Below are 24,323 nucleotides of genomic sequence, written 5' to 3'. Positions count from 1 at the left end.
GCAACAATCTCTGAATTAATCAGGCCCTTGAGTGTATTTTGTTTTAAATACCTGTTATGTGCGTGGCATCTGTGTGTCAATTGTGATTTGACTTCTGCTTTTTGAACTTGAAAAAAATTCCTTCTTGAGTCAGTGTTTGTGTGAAAATTCTTATTTTTTTTGTTACGTGAAATGGGCGCAGTCAGCTCGGTCTCTGGCGAAGACTCTGTTGGAGAAGCTTGAGTTTATGTTGTGATGGAGAGGCTGTCAAATGAGAGTATTTTTTCCCTTCTGGGACCTGGGATCCGGTAACCAAGGCTGATCCTAGATTGACATAGTTTTTACTGCACCTTCAGAAATGTATCAACACTTGCTTAAAATTATAGAAGCCATTAATGTTCGCCAAAGGAATTTCAAAATAAGATTAAATTGGAGGCAATAAAGGAGAGAGGAGAAAGCATCATTGTGTTTTTTTAAAACTAGGTTCTAGTAAAATAAAGACTCATGTACATTTTGAAGACTCTGAAGTATGATCTTAGCACAAGGCACAGGTCATGTGTGGTTGGGGAATCACTTTGAATGGGAGACAGGGAATAAGCCCCTGTAGGAGTGACTACTCAGAGAGGGGACAGGCTGAATTTAGAATGAAGGCAGGACCTGAGGGAGGGGCAGAACCACGGATAAGTTATGGACCCTTTTTTTTTTTTTTAACATCTTTATTGGAGTATAATTGCTTTACAATCGTGTGTTAGCTTCTGCTGTATAACAAAGTGAATCAGTTATACATATACATATGTTCCCGTATCTCTTCCCTCTTGCATCTCCCTCCCTCCCACCCTCCCTATCCCACCCCTCTAGGTGGTCACAAAGCACGAGCTGATCTCCTGGTGCCACGCGGCTGCTTCCCACTAGCTATCTATTTTACATTTGGTAGTGTGTATATGTCCATGCCACTCTCTCACTTTGTCCCAGCTTACCCTTCCCCCTTCCCGTGTCCTCAAGTCCATTCTCTACATCTACGTATGGACGCATTTTTAAGGCATCCTCCAAATACAGAAAAGAAAATTCAGAAGTGGGTTAGGCTTATAAGGTTTTCTTTTTAGGGGTGTTATGGTGCCCCTGTGAATTTCATTTTATGGCAATAATGGATTACATTTTTTGTTTTAGGCCCAAAGGGGCCAGACTAGCTGCTTAGAAACCTCCATACTCTCCCCTCCCGCAGCTAAATAGCTTCTGAAGAGAGCAGACGGTTCCAATTTTGTTGCCTCCTTTTGTGGTACGAACTTTATTTAAAAGCTGGCAGAATCACAGCCTTACAAATAAATGATTCTGCTTATTCACAGAAAGTTTTGGAAATCACTGTTTTCTCAAGAAGAGTTAGGTCTTGGCTCATTAGTTTAAAAAACCTCATTTCCATGCGATAAGGCAGGAAAGCTGGAAGCAAAGCCTTTCACAGATGAGCGTGAAGAAGCTTGAGAAAGTGGCCTTGTGTTTTCTAGTTTTAGACGTTATCATATTGGCAAGGAGACAGCGTGAGGTGCTTCATTGAAAGGTTAGCTGTGAGAATCAAGTCGCTTTCACAAAACTTTCCTTTTTAGGTGAGAGCAACTGGATGCTAAATTACTTAGTGAAAGTTTGTTTTCTGTCTTAATCGGTAGGTGTTAAGTAATCATGTTAAGTTATTTATTAAAGTGGAGTTCTTACTACCTTGCTGTTGAGTAAGAATTTATGCATCCATTTACCAAATCTTTGTGGAGTATTTACTTAGGCAAGGGCCTGGGCGAGATGCTGCAGGAGAAAACAGAGCAGTGAGACCGAGTGCACGTCCTCTGGGGCTTGCTCAGCTGTAATGAATTCTTCACACCATGTTGTGAATGTGGGTCTCTGTTTGGTGCCCAGCATTTGGACACCTTCCCTTACCGGAGATTTCTACCTGGTGTGAATCTGGTGGGAGTGGGCTCGGCCCACTCAGGACCTCAGAGGCCAGACTCGGGGTCTCCCCAGCTCATGGAGGGTGGCCAGCTGGACGTTGCCACGCAGGATTCTGAGTCTGGAGCTAGGGACCCGTACAAGTGGTTTATTTATTTATTTATTTACTTACTTTATTTATATTTGGTTGTGCTGGGTCTTAGTTGTGGCAGGTGGGCTCCTTAGTTGCAGCTTGCCAGCTCCTTAGTTGTGGCATGCAAAAACTCTTAGTTGCGGCATGCATGTGGGATCTTAGTTCCGTGACCAGGGATTGAACCCGGGCATGGGGGGGCACAGAGTCTTAACCACTGTGCCACCAGGGAAGTCCCGAGTGGTCACTTTAGATCTCACTCTCCTGGTGGTGACGTCGGTGCCCAGGGGACCAAGTGAGGTGGGAATGCATGCATGCACGTGTTGGAGGAGGCCAGTGCTCTGGGGCGGGTGATGCCCTGCAGGGCGACCTTTTCCCGGTGAGTCACTGTGGAGGGGCGCCCTGCCTGTGCCACCCTCGGGGAGGCTCGTGATGGGGGGCGGGGCACTGCATGTCGCTTCCTGCAGCCGCAGCAGCAGCCACCATGAGAACACAGGCCAGGCAGCAGCCCGCCCGCCCTGCCGGGAGAGGGCAGCGGAGGCTTTGTCATGGCATTTGAACTGAGCCTTGAAGAAACAGGAAGAGTTTGCCGGGGCGACTGTGAGGACCCCCACTGATGGAGAGAGGAAATCTCGGGTCTCGCGGGATGTTGGCAAAGGGCTCAGCTACTCTGTGAGCTACTACCATGAGTTCACATTTGGGGAGGTGGGCTTGGAGGGACTAGTGAGACACCTAACACGTGGCGCCGGGGTCTGCAGTAGAGACCCTGGAGGAGGGTTGGAAGCCATAGTAGTGCCCGCAGCGGACGTTCACCGAGTGCTCACCATGGCCGTTACTTTACCTCGCGCTCATGTCAGTACACTATACCGCCTTCAAGCGTCAGCTTCTCTACGTCTATGAAGTGGTGTCTGTAATTCTCCCCATTTGCAGAGAGGAAACGGGCTTAGAGGGATTGAGCGACTTGCCCACGCTCACATCACTAACGAGCAGTGCGGCCAGGCTTGCGTCTCAGTTCTGATCTGCCTGCTGACACACAGGTGGGGCCTTAATCACGGGGCCAGGCGGCAGATCGCTGCCGCTGCTGTGTGCAAGGAATTCCACGCCAGTTCGTAAACAGTGGTCTGTGCCCTCTCTCACCTTACCCGGCGTTTTTTTTTTTTTTTTTAATACCATTTATCCTTGGCATTATATTCTAGATATATTTGCTTACTGCCTGTATCCTGCATTAGAACCTGAGATGCAAGAGGTCAGATCCAAGACTCTGCCCGGTCTTTTCACAGATGTTTCCTGTGTTCCTAGAACAGCGCCTGGCCCATAGTAGTTGCTCAGCAAATATTGTACCATCATAATAATATTAATAACCATCACATGCAAGCTTGTGCCAAGTGCTTGGCATGTATTAACTCACTTGACCCCAGGACTGTTGTGACCGCCATGTTAGAGATGAGATAACAGACCACAGGCAGGTCTGGGAACTTGCTCAAGGCTGAAGAGCTGGAGCGAGGATTCTGATGCAAGCACTTTGCCTCCAGAAATCAGGTCCCTACATGCTAAGCTTTATTGCCTTTCACGAATGAGTGAATGATTCGTTAAAACAGAGTTATATGAGCTATAAAAATGTACATAGTAATGCATTTCAAAGTAAATATTTAATAAAGAGAAATTATATCAATGATGAGGTAATATTTTTCTCTTGTTAGGAAATGACAGGTTTCTGGGGAAAACAATATATTTTAACATAGGCTCAGATTCCTGGAATGTTTGTCATTATAGCATCACTGTAGTCTCCCGGTCCACATGTGAATCCTGGGTTTGTAAAGGCTAGTAAATCTGTCTGATGTATGTTCCAAACAGGATATATCCTCATAAGATAGACCTACTTCTTATGGAAGAAATAACAATAAACAGATGTTAAATTTTGTCATGATTTATTTGTTGGTCTAAAAGTTCAGTGCCTAAGAACTATGTAATAGTTGGAATTTGGAAATACAGTTGAACTGGAATCAGTCTTAAAAGCAGGATTCAGTCGTTTAGAACTTTTGCCTAATACTGAACAAATATCTTGGTTTTTGCTTTCTAATTTAATACTTGGTCTGAATAATGAGACCAAATTAGACCATAAACTCATGAACTTAAATTAAGGTATGGACAAGTAACGAATATTGGGAAATAGTCTGTTGACAAGGGAAGAGGCCAGCATCGTGGAGTTAAATTAGTTGAACTTTTTCCAGACAGAGGCAGAAAGACTAAAGTGGTTCAAAACTAAATTTGCCTAATAAAGTCATTTATGACATTTAAAATATTAATCTACTTTGATCCATGTTCAAATGTTGGCTTTTTCATTCATACTAATTCTAGATATAAATTTTTAATGATTTCTGCCTCCATATCAAGAATAATGGGCCTTCTCCATTCTCAAAGCATTTTTAGAAGGCGCAGCTATGCAATCAAAACCCTCTCCCAAATGAAGACGATGAATATGTATGAGAAACAGGTAATGAAGTAGAGTGTTGGTTTTGAATTTGTTGGTTCTCAGTAATTATTAATGGCATTAAATGTGAATATGCCATGATAAGAAATGTTCAAAGGAGGTACTGCCTGAAGGTCCAGTAGGCTTTCTGACTTCAAAATGCTTATTAGGATAGCAGTAGATGCCAGTGATGGAAATAAAGGTAGATTTTGGTTCAACAAGACAAATAGTGTTAACGTAAGATGTTTAAATTACTGTGATCAACTTTTTCTTTTTTTTTTTCCTTTTCTGTCATTTACCCATATTTGATTATTTTTAGTCCCTTTATGCTTGCCTCTGTTATGGTGTTATCTCATTTGTGATAGAATTTTACTTTCAACTTTTAGGTTTGAAATAGAATCATGGTTTGGTGAATAGGCATCATTTAGATTGCTGACAGGCATGACTGCCTTTGTTATAGCTTTTAGCTTTTATTCCAAAGGGCTCTGTTGATAGAACATTTTCTTACTTTTTCCTTGATTTTTCGTTTGAAAACTCATTCATCCCTGCAATTACATACTAAAAAACTCTATTTTCATCTAAAAGTGCTGTCAGGTGGTGATGTGGCATCTTTAAGGAGGTTTAATTCTTGTGGATAGAACAGACAGTAGATATAAAGAACATAAATTACTACAATCCCGAGTGGTAAGAACTGAGATAAGATCATTTGATGGAAAATTTTATTGTGACCTTTTAAATTATTTTATCTTAGAGGTGCTAATACATATGAGTATGTGTGTATCTAAGTCTGGGTCTGTGAGCATTCGCACACAGAATATATACACACAGACAAACATACATGCATATATATATATGCACACACATATATAAAACAAGACTAAAAGCTCTTGGTCCTTTTTGAGGATTAGTAGACAAAAGTTTATAAGTAGAATGGCTTTGGCTTAATCAAGAGTTAATCAAGACCAGGTTTCTGAGTATCAAGGGAGGACCTATTTTATATTTTTAAGACAAAGGTATTCACACATATTTGGAGATAGTTATCAACATAGCATACTAGTTTTTGAAATGTTTCTATTTGGAGATACAGGGGTACAGAAAACTTGATTGCCATTTTTGTGTTCACCAACTGAAGCAAATTACAAAATCCAGGCATGTGATTTAGTAAACAGAAAGTAATGGAGATAGGAAAGATTGTAACCCAGTAGTAATCCAGAGAGTTTATTTTAGTCTAGAATATAACTCCTCCTTTGCGCTGACTGAACCTTTGCCTGCTGCAAATTGTCATGACAGAAGGTATTCGTAGGCCTGCCTCTGCACCGCTGCCAGGAAAGCGCCCTCACAGCCTTTCTGCAGAGGTTACCTGTCTGGGTGTAATACTTGTTGACATCACTTGTATAGTTCCTAAAACTCGGAAGGGTGGTTCTTGTTTGGTAACCACATTTTCGTATTTATTTTTGCTCAAAACAGTTTTTTAGTTAAAATATATTTTAAAGCATATATGTAATAATTTCATCCTTCTGATTCTGGCTCCTTTCCAGTCTCTATTCATCTGTGATTTTGTTTTACATGGTTGGAATTATGTGTTTTAACATTTGACAGAAAGACATTCCCATTGTCATAATGTCTTCATTATTATAATTTCAGTTGCTATATAATAGCTCATTTGCCACTTATTTTCTTGTAAGACTTCTTTTAGTGTTTGCTGTGTTTCTTTTCTAGCTCGTTCATATTAGCACGCTCCCATAATTATTTGAAAGTTTTATGCAAATATTAATGTTACTAGTTTTCTTCACACATGATTTTTGCTCTTATGTAATTCTCATGAATATGTATGTGTGTGATATACATGTATGTGTATATATGTATGTCATATGTATGTATAAGCATATAGCTATATATGCATGTATATGTATAGATAGGCATATATATGTATGTGTATGGCATATACATGTATACAGCATATAGCTAATATATGTGTATATATATACACATACATATAGCAGTTTTTGAAAAGACAATGAAAATCACTTCATTATTCAGAATCAACAGTAGGAAAGCCCAGATTACATTGGGGTGCTGCTAATACAACCTTTAGGAGTTTGCTTTTTCTTTCTGACGTGCCGTATTGTTAGTGTGATTTAACCTTTGATTACTGTTTTTACGTTTCATATTTGTCCACGGCAGTTAGAAAAAATACTGCATGAGATGAAGAAGTGAGGCTTATTTGATTTCCCGAAGATTTATATTGGAAGCCATTCTTTTCTTCTTAAATAATAAACTTATGTGAACTTAAAGAATGGTGTGGCGTCTACTTTAGTGTGGTAATATTTCATATAGTTAAGCATGTATTCTTAAAGTCTTTTGTAACAATTACCGGGGCTGTAGGCACTACAGAACACAGAATATCATACAGTTTGTTGGGGGGCGTCCAGGCATATTAGGTGTCTGGGATTTGACTTGTCTCAACTTGAAGTAGATTAAATAGTGCTTAACTTCAAAGCTCACATTGATAGCTTTAAAGATATGACTCTCTCTCTCTCTCTATAGTAGAGCAGGTATGTATATGTAACCGTAGTTGTGTCTATTTCTGGATCTTAGTTCCTCCTAAGTTTATAAATTTTGATATCCCATCATTACGCTATTACTGTTGTTGCCTGAATACTTGAGGATTCTATTTCTAGTGTTTAGACCAAAAGCTCTTCATTATGATGGTGTTTTAGTGTTTTTAGGGCACTCTAAAATTTTTTCTTCACTTGAGGTAAATTGGCTATTATATCCTCTTGTTTAGCCCGAAGTGTTTTATTTTCCACGTGCTTTCCTCTGTTGTGTACACAGAGAAAGCTGTCTTTATGCCTCTGAGTTTGCCCTGACTTCCCCTGGGCTCTTGCCTTCCAGTCGCCTTTGCACGCCTGCAAATTCCAGGTCTGCTCCGGGTGTCACTGGAGACCCTTCCTGGAGGGCCTCTGAGCCATGCGGAGCCTGGGGGCTGAGGAGGCTGTGTGGCTTCAGCGAAAATCCTTCACTTCTAGTAGCTCCAAAGGGAAGAGAAAAGAGACGAGTAGGAAGAGCAAAGCGTCAGATCTTTAAAAATACCTGGTTTTAAATTTGAGTCTTTTGAAGAAATTGCTGCGGTCATATTGTGTTTTTTATTTGTTTCTCTGCTTTGACGATTGTTTCTTCAGGAAGTCCCCAGAGTCCTCCTCCTTCACCAGCTGGCTCAGCAGGAAGGCGCGTGGACCATACTTCCGTTGTTACCGCAGTACGTTTCACGTGACACGTGCTCATTATTGGCATCTCTACCTGACGCTCGTAGGCTCCCTAGTTTTCTTACTCAGAGGGTGTTTTTTCCTCAGAGTCAGGAAGTAAAGTCCATTTGGACTCCATGACCACTACTGTAATCGGATTTCTTGATGATTGACTCTTTTTTTTTTTCCTGTTTCACTAGGCAGTGGGTTTTATTTGAATTAATCTACAGTGACCGTAATTCCCCAGCTCCTTACTGTTTGTCTCGTATCTAAAACAATTCTTCCCGAGCTATACATCATAAGTACTACTTCAAATTAGGTATTTCTTGGATTTTTTACAAAAATGATTCAGTTCTCTGAGTCTCCTGTTTTTATATCTAGTGTACCATGTGTCTTTAGAACTACTTTAACTTACTATTAGAGAAATTAGATGTGTTTATAGTCAAACTGCATTATTCATACAGTTTAAGCATTGATGATTGATTCTTAATCATGAATAGCTTTTATTTTTAAATATGTTTCTTTCTTAAAAGATATAATGTCAATATATTTGATATTTTATTTGAGAATTATGTCTCTTCTGAATTGGGGTTTGTCATAGAAAGAATTAACTTTAAGAAGTCTAGCTGTTTCATAAACCAATAGTATCTGGCTTTCCTCTACGCTTAAACTATACACGGAAGAAAAATATTATGGGAAAAAAATCCAGATTTCTTGCCATTTTGTATGTCCTTCATCCATTTCCTGTTGATCAGTTTTAAACCTTATTATAAACTCACTTTATAAAGGTGATTACTATAACCTATTTGTTTTTGTCAGCTTTTCTGTAACATATAGTAGAAATTCATCATGGATTTTCTTCTGTGAAGAAGAGACAAGAATACAAATTCCACAACTCTTACAAGCACTCAGAAGATATGACCCATCAAAGGTAAATACAATTTCAATACGAGTATTTTTATTTTGCAGAAAATGCTTAAAAGAAGTTTAATTTTGATTAAGAGGTTTTTCAGTCTAATAAAAACACTTAATTTAAGATTAAGAAGAATGAAATAGGCTGCTCTTGCCTTGTGAAACGGAGCACATTCTGTCTATGCAATGTGTATCTCAAAAAAAACCTGCTTTCACTTAAAAAAAGAAGAATGAAATAACAGTTGAATATCTGGAAGCAATGTTAAATACTTCTCTTTGACGTTTGGAGCTTTCAGAAGGATGGAACTTAAAATGAGCCATTTTTAAATGAAAAAAGTATATGGGTTATCAATTTTGAAGAATTAAAAAACTATTGATATAACCTAGAGTTAAGAAATAAATTTAAATTGGTTATTTCTCTTCATCAACAATGACCACATTATTTTAGACAAGAAATATTTTTTGAGTACCAACTGTGTATCAAGCACTATGATAGCAGAGGCTAGACAGACAGGGGTCCTGACTGCCTGGATGGTACAGAGTAGCAGGGAGAGGAGGGACCATTAAGAACCGAGGGAGACGACTGGGGTTGGCTGCCTGAACACAGCCTGAAGCGGTTAGTGCACCACGGCTAGCCTAGCCGGGAGGAAGTCCCGGAAAAAGTCTGGAACTGCCGAAGAGGCAAGAGAGTTTTTCTTCCCTCTTTGTTTCCTGGTGCGTGAGGAGAGGGGATTAAGAGCGCTGCTTAAAGGAGCTCCAGAGATGGGCGCGAGCCGCGGCTATCAGCGCGGACCCCAGAGACGGGCATGAGACGCTAAGGCTGCTGCAGCCACCAAGAAGCCTGTGTGCGAGCACAGGTCACTCTCCACACCTCCCTTCCGGGGAGCCTGTGCAGCCCGCCACTGCCAGGGTCCTGGGATCCAGGGACAACTTCCCCGGAAGAATGCACGGCGCACCTCAGGCTGGTGCAATGTCATGCTGGCCTCTGCTGCCGCAGGCCCGCCCCACACCCGTGCCCCTCCCTCCCCCCGGCCTGAGTGAGCCAGAGCCCCCGAATCAGCCGCTCCTTTAACCCCGTCCTGTCTGAGCGAAGAACAGACGCTCTCAGCGACCTACACGCAGAGGCGGGGCCAAATCCAAAGTTGAACCCCAGGAGCTGTGAGAACAAAGAAGAGAAAGGGAAATCTCTCCCAGTAGCCTCAGGAGCAGCGGATTAAAGCTCCACAGTCAACTTGATGTACCCTGCATCTGTGGAATACCTGAATAGACAATGAATCATCCCAAATTGAGGAGGTGGACTTTGAGAGCAAGATTTATTATTTTTTCCCCTTTTCCTCTTTTTGTCAGTGTGTATTTGTATGCTTCTGTGTGAGATTTTGTCTATATGGCTTTGCTTTTACCATTTGTCCTAGGGTTCTGTCCGTTTTTTTTCACTTAAAAAAATTTTTTTTTCTTAATATATTTTATTTTAATAACTTTATTTTATTTTATCTTATTTTATTTTATTTTATCCTCTCCCTCCCTCCCTCCCTTCCTCCCTTCTTTCCTTCCTCTTTTTCTCCCTTTTATTTTGAGCCGTGTGGATGAAAAGCTCTTGGTGCTCCAGCCAGGCGTCACGGCTGTACCTCTGAGGTGGGAGAGCCAAGCTCAGGACACTGGTCCACAAGAGACCTCCCAGCTCCAGGTAATATCAAATGGTGAAAATCTCCCAGAGATCTCCATCTCAGCACCAAGACTCAGCTTCACTCAACGACCAGCAAGCTACAGTGCTGCACACCCTATGCCAAACAACTAGCAAGACAGGAACACAACCCCACCCGTTAGCAGAGAGGCTGCCTAAAATCATAATAAGGCCACAGACACCCCAAAACACACCACCAGACGTGGACCTGCCCACCAGAAAGACAAGATCCAGCCTCATCCACCAGAACACAGGCACTAGTCCCCTCCACCAGGAAGCCTACACAACCCACTGAACCAGCCTTAGCCACTGGGGACAGACACCCAAAACAACAGGAACTACGAACCTGCAGCCTGCAAAAAGGAGACCCCAAACACAGTAAGATAAGCAAAATGAGAAGACAGAAAAACACACAGCAGATGAAGAAGCAAGATAAAAACCCACCAGACCTAACAAATGAAGAGGAAATAGTCAGTCTACCTGAAAAAGAATTCAGAATAATGATAGTAAAGATGATACAAAATCTTGGAAATAGAATAGAGAAAATGCAAGAAACATTTAACAAGGACCTAGAAGAACTAAAGAGGAAACAAGCAACGATGAACAGCACAATAAATGAAATTAAAAATACTCTAGAAGGGATCAATAGCAGAATAACTGAGGCAGAAGAACGGATAAGTGACCTGGAAGATAAAATAGTGGAAATAACTACTGCAGAGCAGAATAAAGAAAAAAGAATGAAAAGAACTGAGGACAGTCTCAGAGACCTCTGAGACAACATTAAATGCACCAACATTCGAATTATAGGGGTCCCAGAAGAAGAAGAGAAAAAGAAAGGGACTGAGAAAATATTTGAAGAGATTATAGTTGAAAACTTCCCTAATATGGGAAAAGAAATAGTTAATCAACTCCAGATAGCACAGAGAGTCTCATACAGGATAAATCCAAGGAAAAACACATGAAGACACATATTAATCACACTATCAAGAATTAAATACAGGGGCTTCCCTAGTGGCGCAGTGGTTGAGAGTCCGCCTGCTGATGCAGGGGACACGGGTTCGTGTCCCGGTCTGGAAAGATCCCACATATGCCGCGGAGCGGCTGGGCCTGTGAGCCATGGCCGCTGAGCCTGCGCGTCGGGAGCCTGTGCTCTGCAACGGGAGAGGCCACAACAGTGAGAGGCCCATGTACCACAAAAAAAAAAAAAAAAAAAATTAAATACAAAGAAAACATATTAAAAGCAGCAAGGGAAAAACAACAAATAACACACAAGGGAATCCCCATAAGGTTAACAGCTGCTCTTTCAGCAGAAACTCTGCAAGCCAGAAGGGAGTGGCAGGACATATTTAAAGTGATGAAGGAGAAAAACCTACAACCAAGATTACTCTACCCAGCAAGCATCGCATTCAGATTTGATGGAGAAATTAAAACCTTTAAAGACAAGGGAAAGCTGAGAGAGTTCAGCACCACCAAACGAGCTTTACAACAAATGCTAAAGGAACTTCTGTAGGCAAGAAACACAAGAGAAGGAAAAGACCTACAATAACGAACCCAAAACAATTAAGAAAATGGGAATAGGAACATACATATTGATAATTACCTTAAATGTAAATGGATTAAATGCTCCCACCAAAAGACACAGACTGGCTGAATGGATACAAAAAGAAGACCCATCTATATGCTGTCTACAAGAGACCCACTTCACACCTAGGGACGCATACAGACTGAAAGTGAGGGGATGGAAAAAGATATTCCGTGCAAATGGAAATCAAAAGAAAGCTGGAGTAGCAATTCTTACATCAGACAAAATAGACTTTAAAATAAAGACTATTACAAGAGACAAAGAAGGACACTACATAATGATCGAGGGATCAATCCAAGAAGAAGATATAACAATTGTAAATATTTATGCACCCAACATAGGATCACCTCAATACATAAGGCAAGTACTAACAGCCATAAAAGGGGAAATTGACAGTAACAATAATAGTAGGGGACGTTAACAGCACACTTTCACCAAAAGACATATCATCCAAAATGAAAATAAATAAGGAAACACAAGCTTTGAATGATACATTAAACAAGATGAACTTAATTGATATTTATAGGACATTCCATCCAAAAACAACAGAATACACATTTTTCTCAAGTGCTCATGGAACATTCTCCAGGATAGATCACATCTTGAGTCACAAATCAAGCTTTGGTAAATTTAAGAAAACTGAAATCGTATCAAGTATCTTTTCCAACCACAATGCTGTGAGACTAGATATCAATTACAGGAAAAGGTCTGTAAAAAATACAAACACATGGAGGCTAAACAATACACGACTTAATAGCGAAGTGACCACTGAAGAAATCAAAGAAGAAATAAAAAAATACCTAGAAACAAATGACAATGGAGACACGATGACCCAAAATCTATGGGATGCAGCAAAAGCAGTTCTAAGAGGGAAGTTTATAGCAATACAGTCCTACCTTAAGAAACAGGAAACATCACAAGTAAACGACCTAACCTTGCACCTAAAGCAATTAGAGAAGAACAAAAAATCCCCAAAGTTAGCAGAAGGAAAGAAATCATAAAGATCAGATCAGAAATAAATGAAAAAGAAATGAAGGAAATGATAGCAAAGATCAATAAAATTAAAAGCTGATTCTTTGAGAAGATAAACAAAATTGATAAACCATTAGGCAGACTAATCAACAGAAAAAGGGAGAAGACTCAAATCAATAGAATTCGAAATGAAAAAGGAGAAGTAACAACTGACACTGCAGAAATACAAAGATCATGAGAGATTACTGCAAGCAACTCTATGCCAATAAAATGGACAACCTGGAAGAAATGGACAAATTCTTAGAAATGCACAACATGCCAAGACTGAACCGGGAAGAAAAAGAAATTATGAACAGATCAGTCACAAGCACTGAAATTGAAACTGTGATTAAAAATCTTCCAATAAACAAAAGCCCAGGACCAGATGGCTTCACAGGCAAATTATATCAAACATTTAGAGAAGAGCTGACACCTATCCTTCTCAAACTCTTCCAAACTATAGCAGAAGGAGGAACACTCCCAAATTCATTCTGCGAGGCCACCATCACCCTGAAACCAAAACCAGACAGAGATGTCACAAAGAAAGAAAACTACAGACCAATATCACTGATGAACATAGATGCAGAAATCCTCAACAAAATACTAGCAAACAGAATCCAACAGCACATTAAAAGGATCATACACCATGATCAAGTGGGGTTTATTCCAGGAATGCAAGGATTTTTCAATATATGCAAATCAATCAATGTGATACACCATATTAACAAATTGAAGGAGAAAAACCACATGATCATCACAATAGATGCAGAAAAAGCTTTCAACAAAATTCAACCCTCATTTATGATAAAACCCTGCAGAAAGTAGGCATAGAGGGAACTTTCCTCAACATAATAAAGGCCATATATGACAAACCGACAGCCAACGTCGTCCTCAATGGTGAAAAACTGAAACCATTTCCAGTAAGATCAGGAAGAAGACAAGGTTGCCCACTCTCACCACAATTATTCAACGTAGTTTTGGAAGTTTTAGCCACAGCAATCAGAGAAGAAAAAGAAATAAAAGGAATCCAAATTGGAAAAGAAGAAGTAAAGCTGTCATTGTTTGCAGATGACATGATACTATACATAGAGAATCCTAAAGATGCTACCAGAAAAGTGCTAGAGCTAATCAATGAATTTGGTAAAGTAGCAGGATACAGAAGTAATGCACAGAAATCTCTGGCATTCCTATACATTAATGACGAAAAATCTGACAGTGAAATTAAGGAAACACTCCCATTTACCGTTCCAACAAGAATAAAATACCTAGGAATAAACCTACCTAAGTAGACAAAAGACCTGTACTCAGAAAACTGTAAGACACTGATGAAAGAAATTAAAGATTATACAAATAGTTGGAGAGATATACCATGTTCTTGGATTGGAAGAATCAACATTGTGAAAATGACTCTACTACCCAAAGCAATCTACAGATTCAATGCAATCCCTATCAAACTACCACTGGCATTTTTCACAGAAGTAGAACAAAAGATTTCACAAATTTTATGGAAACACAAAAGACCCCGAATAGCCATAGCAACCTTGAGAACGAAAAATGGAGCTGGAGGAATCAGGCTGCTTGACTTCAGACTATACTACAATGCTATAGTAATCAAGACAGTATGGTACTGGCACAAAAACAGAAATATAGATCGATGGAACAGGATAGAAAGCCCAGAGATAAAGCCACGCACATATGGTCACCTTATCTTTGATAAAGGAGGCAACAATATACAGTGGAGAAAAGACAGCCTCTTCAATAAGTGGTGCTGGGAAAACTGGACAGGTACATGTAAAAGTATGAGATTAGAACACTCCCTAACATCATACACAAAAGTGAGCTCAAAATGGATTAAAGACCTAAATGTAAGGCCAGAAACTATCAAACTTTTAGAGGAAAACATAGGCAGACACTCTATGACATAAATCACAGCAAGATCCTTTTTGACCCACCTCCTAGAGAAATGGAAATAAAAACAAGAATAAACAAATGGGACCTAATGAAACTTCAAAGCTTTTGCACAGCAAAGGAAACCATAAACAAGACCAAAAGACAACCCTCAGAATGGGAGAAAATATTTGCAAATGAAGCAACTGACAAAGGATTGATCTCCAAAATTTACAAGCAGCTCATGCAGCTCAATAACCAAAAAACAACCAACCCAATTCAAAAATGGGCAGAAGAGCTCAATAGACATTTCTCCAAAGAAGATATACAGATTGCCAACAAGCACATGACAGAATGCTCAACATCATTAATCATTAGAGAAATGCAAATCAGAACTACAATGAGATATCATCTCACACCTGTCAGAATAGCCATCATCAAAAAATCTAGAAATAAATGCTGGAGAAGGTGTGGAGAAGAGTGAACCCTCTTGCACTGCTGCTGGGAATGTATATTGATACAGCCACTATGGAGAACAGTATGGAGGTTCCTTAAAAAACTACAAATAGAACTACCATACGACCCAGCAATCCCACTCCTGGGCATATACCCTGAGAAAACTGTAATTCAAAAAGAGTCATGTACCAAAATGTTCATTGCAGCTCTATTTACAATAGCCAGGACGTGGAAGCAACATAAGTGTCCATCATCGGATGAATGGATAAAGGAGATGTGGCACATATATACAATGGAATATTACTCAGCCATAAAAAGAAACAAAATTGAGTTATTTGTAGTGAGTTGGATGGACCTAGAGTCTGTCCTACAGAGTGAAGTAAGTCAGAAAGAGAAAAACAAATACCGTATGCTAACACATATATATGGAATCTAAGGAAAAAAAAAAAAGGTCATGAAGAACCTAGGGGCAAGACGGGAATAAAGACGCAGACCTACTAGAGAATGGACTTGAGGATATGGGGAGGGGGAAGGGTAAGCTGTGGTAAAGTGAGAGAGTGGCATGGACATATATACACTACCAAATGTAATATAGGTAGCTAGTGGGAAGCAGTCGCATAGCACAGGGAGATCAGCCTGGTGCTTTGTGACCACCTAGAGGGGTGGGATAGGGAGGGTGGGAGGGAGGGAGATGCAAGAGGGAAGAGATATGGGAACATATGTATATGTATAACTGATTCACTTTGTTATAAAGCAGAAACTAACACACCATTGTAAAGCAATTATATTCCAATAAAGATGTTAAGGGAAAAAAAAGCAATTACTATTAAGAGGGAGAGGTTTAAGGGAAACATTGGGCGCTGTTAGAAGCACACAGCAGGGTATCAGACCGAATCTGGGAAGGTCATAACAGGAAGTGACATTTAATCTGAGCCCATGGGGTGAGTACGAGTTAATAGGAGAGAGTGCTCTAAGCAGAGGGAACAATATTTGAGAAGGTCTGGGGGTGAGACAGTATGCATCTTGGGTGAGAAGTTCACCGCTACTTTCATATTTTAACATTTTTACCTTGTGCAGATATGATGTTGCAGCTGGATCTTGTTTACCTTTAAGTTCTGTCTGAGCACTGAGCACAGTGTTTAACACTTAGTAGGTGGTCAATAGATATTTGCATACGACTGAATAAGTCTGTAAGTCAGCTGTCCTGCTGGGCTACATTCAATGTCTCTGGAGGTTTAGAGGCAGCCCTGGAGTTTTGTGGAGAGGAAATCAGGCCGTTCAGTTCTCTTCGAGCAGCCCAGGCTGCACCCTGATCAACTTAACAGAATTCTTTAAACATGGAATAAGCAGAACTGGGTCCTTTCTGGGATCACTGGACACCTGCCCCACCCCTGTTCTGACACCCACTCCAGAAGTGAGTCAGATTTAAGGAGGATGTGGAAAAGGAGCCGTGGCTTCTGGGTGCCCACTTGGTTTGTTGATGGGGACACACAGAGTTGGGCAACAGTGATCATTAGGTTGATTTCTCAAACGCTGGAAAGTTTGTCACTATAATAAAACCACTGGTCTTGATGTTTTTTAAATGCTGGAAGGACCCATTCTGATTTCTCTTCATGCATTTGATTTCTGGGAAAGTACAGATATAATTGAATGAGAAGGTTGTTAGGTTAAAAGAATAATTCCTTCAAAGGAGAAAAGAATTATGAACGTGTCTCATCTAGTCTTTTCAGATGACGGCTGAGCAGCAGCTGTGTACTCGGTGCCGTGTTTTATGTAAAACATTTGTTAGGCTTTTATGTTTGCCTTTGACTTGAGAAAAACTCCCAGATCTTTTTTAGGATGTAGGAGTTTTAATCTCCTCCTAGTGTTCGTTTCACCTGGAGATTATTTTTTCCATTATCCATAGCTCTAATTCTGTACAGAAGATGGTGACTCATGGTACTTTTTAATGAAAATTGGAATGATAAATAAGTTCAAAGCAAGTTCATGAAAAGCAAGTACAGAGCCAGAGGTAAAATGAGATGCTTTCTTCTTCTTTTGTGAGCAGTACCACGTGAAAAAAAAATCTAGGATGCTTTGCTTCTTTTGAAACTAGCATTTGGGAATAAAAATTACATAATGTTGAAGTTAGCTCAAACCAGTGTGGTTTTTTCCCCCACCATGTGAAATTTTAGGAAAAACGTATAAGACAAACCTGGCTTTGATACTGACAGAGATAAATGACATTAAACTCATAATAATGTGTTAGAGTATCGGTTACTTTGTTGGATTCTGACATTTTTTCCCTTCAATTTTGTCATTCTTACTAATGCAAATTTATGCTGTTACACAATATTTTAAATGAAAAACTTTAATCTTTATTAAAGTAATTAATCTTTGTTAAATTGCCTTTCTAGGTGATTTCTGTACATTTCTATATCTTATTGAAGTCTTTGTTTTTTCCCCACAGTATGCTTTTAACATGTGTATATTTGCTGAAATGTCTTTAATTTTTAACTTTTAATAGAGGTGAGACAGTGCTGGCAAAGAGTAATTCTAACACACTAATAGAACGCTGAGTTATTCTTTTACCGTCTGCCTTGATTGTAATTGTCTTTATTAAGAAGGCATTAAGAAAATTATTAAGAAAGGTGGGCGGTGTCTCTTCACAGAATCTGTATTAATTTCTCCCTTAGAGTAGTTGACAGTATAACCCCCCCCAAAATATTGAAAAACAATCTTATATACTAGATAATAGCTGAACACTGCTATTAGTTGTTGAAACATAAAAACATGTTCTGCATAAATTTATGTTTGGAACAGGAGATTATAATAGTGAAAGATTATTGAGAAAGGTGCTAAAATATACTGAAGTGTTTATTTTCTTTAAACAAGCTATATTTACATGGTGTGTTAAATGTGATGATTTTCATATTGGTTAATGTTTAGTAGTTTGATTTTTTAAAAAGATGTTGAATATTTTATCTCAAGCCAAGGCTATTTGCCTTATAATCACTTCTCTTGCCCAGTGGTGACTTAATATATCCATAAAATGTCAGGAAGAAATCCTCGGGCGGAAATATGGACCTAGACACACAGTTGTGTTACTGGCTTTCACGTATGTTCATTTATGACTTGTTGCTGAATTGACCCAAACTAAGACTCTGAGAGGTATTTGGAACACAGCCATGGGCAGAAGAGGGCCCTGGGAAGACAGCACTGTATCCCTCCTGCTTTTATTTTCTGATAAGGGATAGGGAGTGAGGGGGTGATGGTTGGGTAAGAGAGAAAATATACAAAACTTTTAGAACTTAGGGTACTTGACTTAAATTATCTGCTGACATTTCTTTCATAGTTGCCTTTGAAAGCTCTCCCGGGCTTGCTGCATCATTTAACAGAAAACTAGGGGCATCTGGGACATTTAGGTATCCTGGGATACAGCAGTGAGCAAAATAGACAACATCCCTGGTCACAAGGAGGGGATAGTCTTTTGCAGGGGAGACAGGCAAATGTGAAACAATGTGTCAGATGGTAATAAGTGTTATGGAGAAAAATAAAGCAAAATAAGAAGGATGAAGGATAGATTGGGATGGGCTTACTTTTCCGTAGAGGGTGTTCAGGAAAAATCTCACAGATCAGGTCACATTTGAACCAAGCATGAAGGAACCAAGGGAGGGAGTTATGTGCTCCCTACTCCTATGTCCAGCCGCCTACTTGTCTTCCAGGAGCCTCAAACTCAACTTGTTCAGAACTGAACTCTTCATGCCCCTTTTTAACCTCTTCCATCTTCAGTCTCCTGCATCTCAGAAATGGCATCACTGTCTATTGAGTTGCTCATATGAAAACACCTGGGGCTGGTGATTGATTCCTCTTTCCCCTCAACCTCATGCTGGCACATTTAGTGGAGTCTCCCTCCAGGATACACCTCTCATCTATCTTCCTGCTGTGTTGAATACTATTACTGTGGTCCAGGCTACCGTCATCTCTTTCCTGGACCATGATTTAAGCATCCTAGCTGCCCTCCTGGTTTCTGTTCTTGCCATCCCAATAATCCAGTATCTCTGTAATTCACATCTTCTCGTTCACCTGCTCAAAACCCTCCTGTGGTTTCCCACTGCACCTAAGGTAGTTTCATGAGGTGTCGCACTCCAGGTCAGCAGTAATTTTCTGTCACTGTAAAGATGCTCTGTTCTTTCACTTCTCTTGTTTTTGTTGAAAAGTTAACTGTATGTCTTATTTTTGCTCCTTTGAAAGAAATGTGTACACCTCTCCCCCAAAATTACTTTTAAGATTTTCTCTATCTTAGGTTTTTCAACCAGCATTTGCCTATGTGGTTTTCTTTATATGTCTCTTGATTAGAGTTTATAGAGCTTCTTGAATCTATGGCTTGATGACTTGTGTCAGTTTTTAAGAAGATTCTAAGCCTGTGTTTCTTCAAATGTTGATTGAGTTCCATTGTCTGTCTCTTCCTGTTCTGGGTTTTGAACATCATGTATTTAATTTATTTTTTTATTGAAGTATAGTTGATTTACAATGTTGTACCAATCTCTGCTGTACAGCAAAGTGACTCAGTTTTACACATACATACATTCTTTTTTTTAAGTTTTCTTTTCCATTATGGTATGCCAGGAGATTGGATATAGTTCCAGTGCTCTACAGTAAGACCTTGTTGTTTATCTATTCCAAATGTAATAGTTTGCATCTACCAACCCCAAATTCCCAGTCCATCCCTCTCCCTCCCTGCCTCCCCCTTGGCAACCACACGTCTGTTCTCTATGTCTGTGAGTCTGTTTCTGTTTTGTAGATAGGTTCATTTGTGCCATACTTTAGATTCCACATACAAGTGATAGCATATGGTATTTGTCTTTCTCTTTCTGACTTACTTCGCTTAGTTTGAGCATCATGTATTTTAGACCTTGCACTGTGTCCTGTGTTGCCCTTAAGCTCTTTTCTGCATGTTCCTCTTTGTTTTCTTTTTTGTGCATAAATGTGGAAATTTTTTACTGACTTACCTTCCAGGTCACTATTCTCTCTTCTGTTATGTCTAATATTCTCTTGAATTCCTAACTTGAGTTATTGCATTATTCGGTTTTAGGATTTCCATTTGACTCTTGTTTATAGATTCTAGTTCTTTGGTAAAAATCATCATCTTTTCGTCTGTTTTCATATTAATTATATATTTTTTAAACTGCAAAACCTGGTTTATCTGCGAATCTCTGTTTCTCATTTTTCTCTGTTATTGGTCTGGTCTTGTGCATTTAATATTCTTCTGGGTTGTAGACCTTGTCTGGGTAGGTCTAGCTACAGACTGCCCTTACTTCTAGACCCTTTTCCCCCGGCAGACCCTGCCCTCCAGCCTTGGGCTCCCAGAACTACTGCTGAAGTCTCTGCTCAGATTTTAGCCACTTCACTGCTGTTTCCCACTTGGTTCTTGTGTTTTCCCTTGGTTTTTGTGCAGCCTAGGAGTTGAGGGAAGATTGCAGGCAGAATTTGGGGCTCACTCCTCTGGGATCCCCTTAAATCTCTACCATCTCGGCAGCTTGCAGCTCCAGCCTCTGTCTCTGCAGTGCAGCCAGATTGCACGAGTCCCCAGCTGCTGCCCTTGGTTGTGTGCTGTCCTCTGCTCGGGTAATCAACAGATTCCTTGAGGGTACAAGGAGGTGAATATGGGGCTCCCATGGGTGGGCGCCCCTTCTCTCTCAGGTGTTAGCCCTCACATCCTATTTGCCTTCGTTGTTTTTTGATGCCCTCAGTCATTTGCTCTAAGAGTTCCTCCAGCTTTTATACTTGTTCTTGGTGGGAGAGTCGGTCTGATCCAGGCTGTTCTTTTGTGACATCTGAACCCTGGTCTATCTCCTGCTTCTCTTTCATACCATGTTTCCCATACCCAGTATATTCCAGCCATACTGCACTCATTTTTTGTTAGAATATATCAAGCCTTTTCCCACCTCAGGGACTTCGTATTAACTGCCTCACCTCTTCTTCCCCAGATGTGTGCTTAGCTGGTTCCTTGATGTTATTTAATCTCCGTTCAACTGTTACTTCCTAAGAGGTTTCTCTCTCTTTCCAGGGTCACCCGTCACTCTTTTATTTTCATCATAGCACTATCTGAACTTACTTTATTTACTTGCTTACTTTCTGTCTCCCCACTATTGTGTAAGCTCTGTTCCCACCTGGCGTGGGATAAATGTTAACTGATAACAAATGATAATAAATGTTAATTGAATGACTGAATAAATGAATAAAATAGGCACTGATTCTGGAAGGAATTTTTCAAATTCTTCTTTGCAAACCTCAGTGGGACATAAAGGAACACTGTTTTCTTCACATTAATGGTATTTTGATAAGGAATATTCTATAAAATACCACTTTTATGTGTTTATAGTATAATGATGACTAGCATTTTGTTCATCCTGATGATCTGATCTTAAATTACTTTCTTTATAGACCAAGATTATGCTGTATTCATTATCACATGAGTAATAATTATATTTTTGTTGAAATTCTTTAGAAATATATAATCTGTGCTTATTCTCTATCACCCAGGATATTTGACTAAAACTAATGATACCAATTTGTTTTTGGTCGTGCATGAAATGGCTTTTTAAAAATATTTTTATATCTTTATTTAACAGGAATGGTTTTTAGGAAAAGCATTACATGACGAAGAATCTACGATAATTCACCATTATGCCTTTTCCGAAAATCCTACAGTTTTTAAATACCCAGACTTCGCTGCTGGCTGGGCCCTTAGTATCCCACTGGTAAACAAGTAAGAATTTATGAGACTTGCTTTTCGTTGCGTCTCGTGTATGAATCAACTTTTATTTCGCCGAGTCTTGCAGTTAATGGAGCTGAGTGAACTTTTCAGCAGAGGCAGCGGGTGAACCCACAGCAGGGAGACCCGCGGCAGGAGCCAGACACAGGCTCCATCACTTACTCATCCCCTCAGAGTCACGCTCAGCCGCTCTGCCCTTCCTCTTACTCACCTGCAAAATGAGGCGAATGATCAACTGTGAGGCTGAGGGAGGGCCCACGAGTGCTCAGGACTCTGTACCCGGAGGTGTGACCACTGTTGTGAGCTCTAGGCGTGACTCTGATTGTCAGCAAAGAAATGAATCAGCAGCACGCCTCGGATTGGGGTGATGACTGGTCATGTGCGTGGATGTGTAGACGCGTTTAAACGTGGGCTGGGCAGGAGGCATACCTAGCTCTTGGTGTGAGAATCACAGTAATGCAGTTTTTGATGTGAAAGGGGAAGATAAGTTGTAATTCAGGAAAAGCATGGCTGTTGACAGTCCTCTTAACCTAAGTAGTTCAGATTAATTGTGAGTTTTTGTTCTTTAGAGAATGGAAAGTTGATAGTGCAGTTGTGGTTTTTATATCTGCAACGATGAAAATGTTTCTCTTATTTCTTACAGTAAGTGTCCTGTTTCTAGGGTTTGGAGTCCTGAAAAGCTTTTTAGCCCATTGTAGTAATATAAGGTAGTAGATACTTTGTCATTTGTGGTTGCTGAAACTTCTGGACTGCTCCCTTGACATTTGAAAGTTCCTTACAATGTAACACGCTCCTTCCCAGTGTAGATGCAAGTAGCAGAAAAGTATGCAGAGTGGATGAAGGGAATATTGTTGCTGGAATTGGAAGCGGAGGTGGGTGGTTGTTTGGTGCAGGAGTCCAGCAATGTCATTGAGGGGAGGCTGGATCTCTCTGTCTCTCCGGCTTAGTGCACAGCATCATTTCACCCTAAATCTGGTTTGCTTTGTGCTTTCAAGGCAGTAAGGGCTATGAACTTCTTATTTATGTACAGCAGGAGAGAGCCTCTAACCATGGAATGAAAGTGCTTATCCCCAGTCTCTAGGTGGATCCTGTCCAATTAAAGTCAGTTGGGACAGCTTCAGGCCTATACCATCCTCTGCACCGTTAACAGCTGCCGGGACTTCAGTGCATCGGTTGGGATCAAACTAGCTCTGACCCTGGAGCCCCTTTTTTGGCCTGAATAATTGATCAAAATCAGAATTCTCTTAGAGGAAGGAAGGAGAGGCTCTGGTTCATGTGGGTACCCAACAGTGCCCACTACGGGAGCGTCGATTCACTGTGTCTCCTTTCCTTGACTTACGGCTCACTTTGTAGGTAGGGCAATGATTTATAGTTACTCAAGTATTTCTTCTGCTCAAGTCACCAGAAAAACTGGTTACTTAAAGACACTTCATGACACTCACTTTCTTAGACTTTTTCACCGGAAATATTTTTGGGGCTAGCAATCCCGCATCAGTGAGTGTTGAATTAACACTGCCCAACATTTCCCAGTGCTCTAGCTACGTGATCTCCTCATGATAGCATCAGTAAAAAAAAAAAAAAAAAAAAAAAAAAAAAAACTTGCATCTTTGGAGAAACGCTCATTGATTTTCAGTAAGATGGTTTCTTCAAATAGGTGTTACTACAGAACACCGTTACTGGTTTCCCCTGTTGTTTTTCCATCAGAAAACCTTATCTAGATGTCCTGCAACATCTTGCTCTGTTGACTGTCTCGCACGTGGGACTAGAAGAGTCAGGTAGGGAGTTTTCCTGGTGTGGAGTTGAAGGAGCCCTATATTTGTTGCAAGTTTCCGGTCTAGCTGGTTGTGTCATTAGAACTGTGTTATCGGGACATAACTTAGTGCCTTCTAAAAACAGGAAAGCTGAATGTCAAATTCTCTTTTGCCAGGAACTGAATATTTAATGAAGAAATATTTTCGCAAAGTAGTTGGGATTTCTGGCCTTGTTTTTTTTGGCATTGTTGGTTCCTGAAATTAGCGTTTGAAAAGCCCTTGGGTATAGCCCTTGCTTGCTTGGTGTATAGAAAAATGAAACCTAGTTCCCACCACTAGGACTGGCCTTTTAAGTCGGAAGTCGGGTGAATGCTCCCCTGCACACTTTTAGAACTGGGACTTGTTTGCAAGGTGACTGGGTTAGGCCCCAGGTGTCCCATGAGGCTGACTCATCCATGCGACGTTTGTAATATTGAGGTAACCATCACTGGTTCTGGCAGATTCCACAGGCTGCTAAACGTAGCCATTTACAG

At 40.2% G+C, this 24,323-nt stretch overlaps 1 protein-coding gene across 1 annotated transcript in view; it reads left to right on the top strand.

Annotated features, from left to right (window-relative positions):
* The window catches only part of B3GLCT (beta 3-glucosyltransferase), a 109,013-nt gene that overhangs the window by 37,899 nt on the left and 46,791 nt on the right, over positions 1–24,323 (top strand). Inside the window, exons 5-7 of the mRNA XM_022574597.3 lie at positions 7,691–7,767; positions 8,573–8,684; positions 21,897–22,033. Coding sequence (XP_022430305.1) covers positions 7,691–7,767; positions 8,573–8,684; positions 21,897–22,033 — 326 coding nt within the window. The remainder of the gene's footprint in view (positions 1–7,690; positions 7,768–8,572; positions 8,685–21,896; positions 22,034–24,323) is intronic.

This window comes from Delphinapterus leucas, chromosome 18 (genome assembly GCF_059928025.1).
Source record: "Delphinapterus leucas isolate spDelLeu-1000000601 "Yukka" chromosome 18, BTC_Dleu_Yukka2, whole genome shotgun sequence".
NCBI lineage: Eukaryota > Metazoa > Chordata > Mammalia > Artiodactyla > Monodontidae > Delphinapterus > Delphinapterus leucas.
The sequence above is the reverse complement of the archived record's forward strand: the minus strand, read 5'-3'. Positions and strand labels throughout refer to the sequence as shown.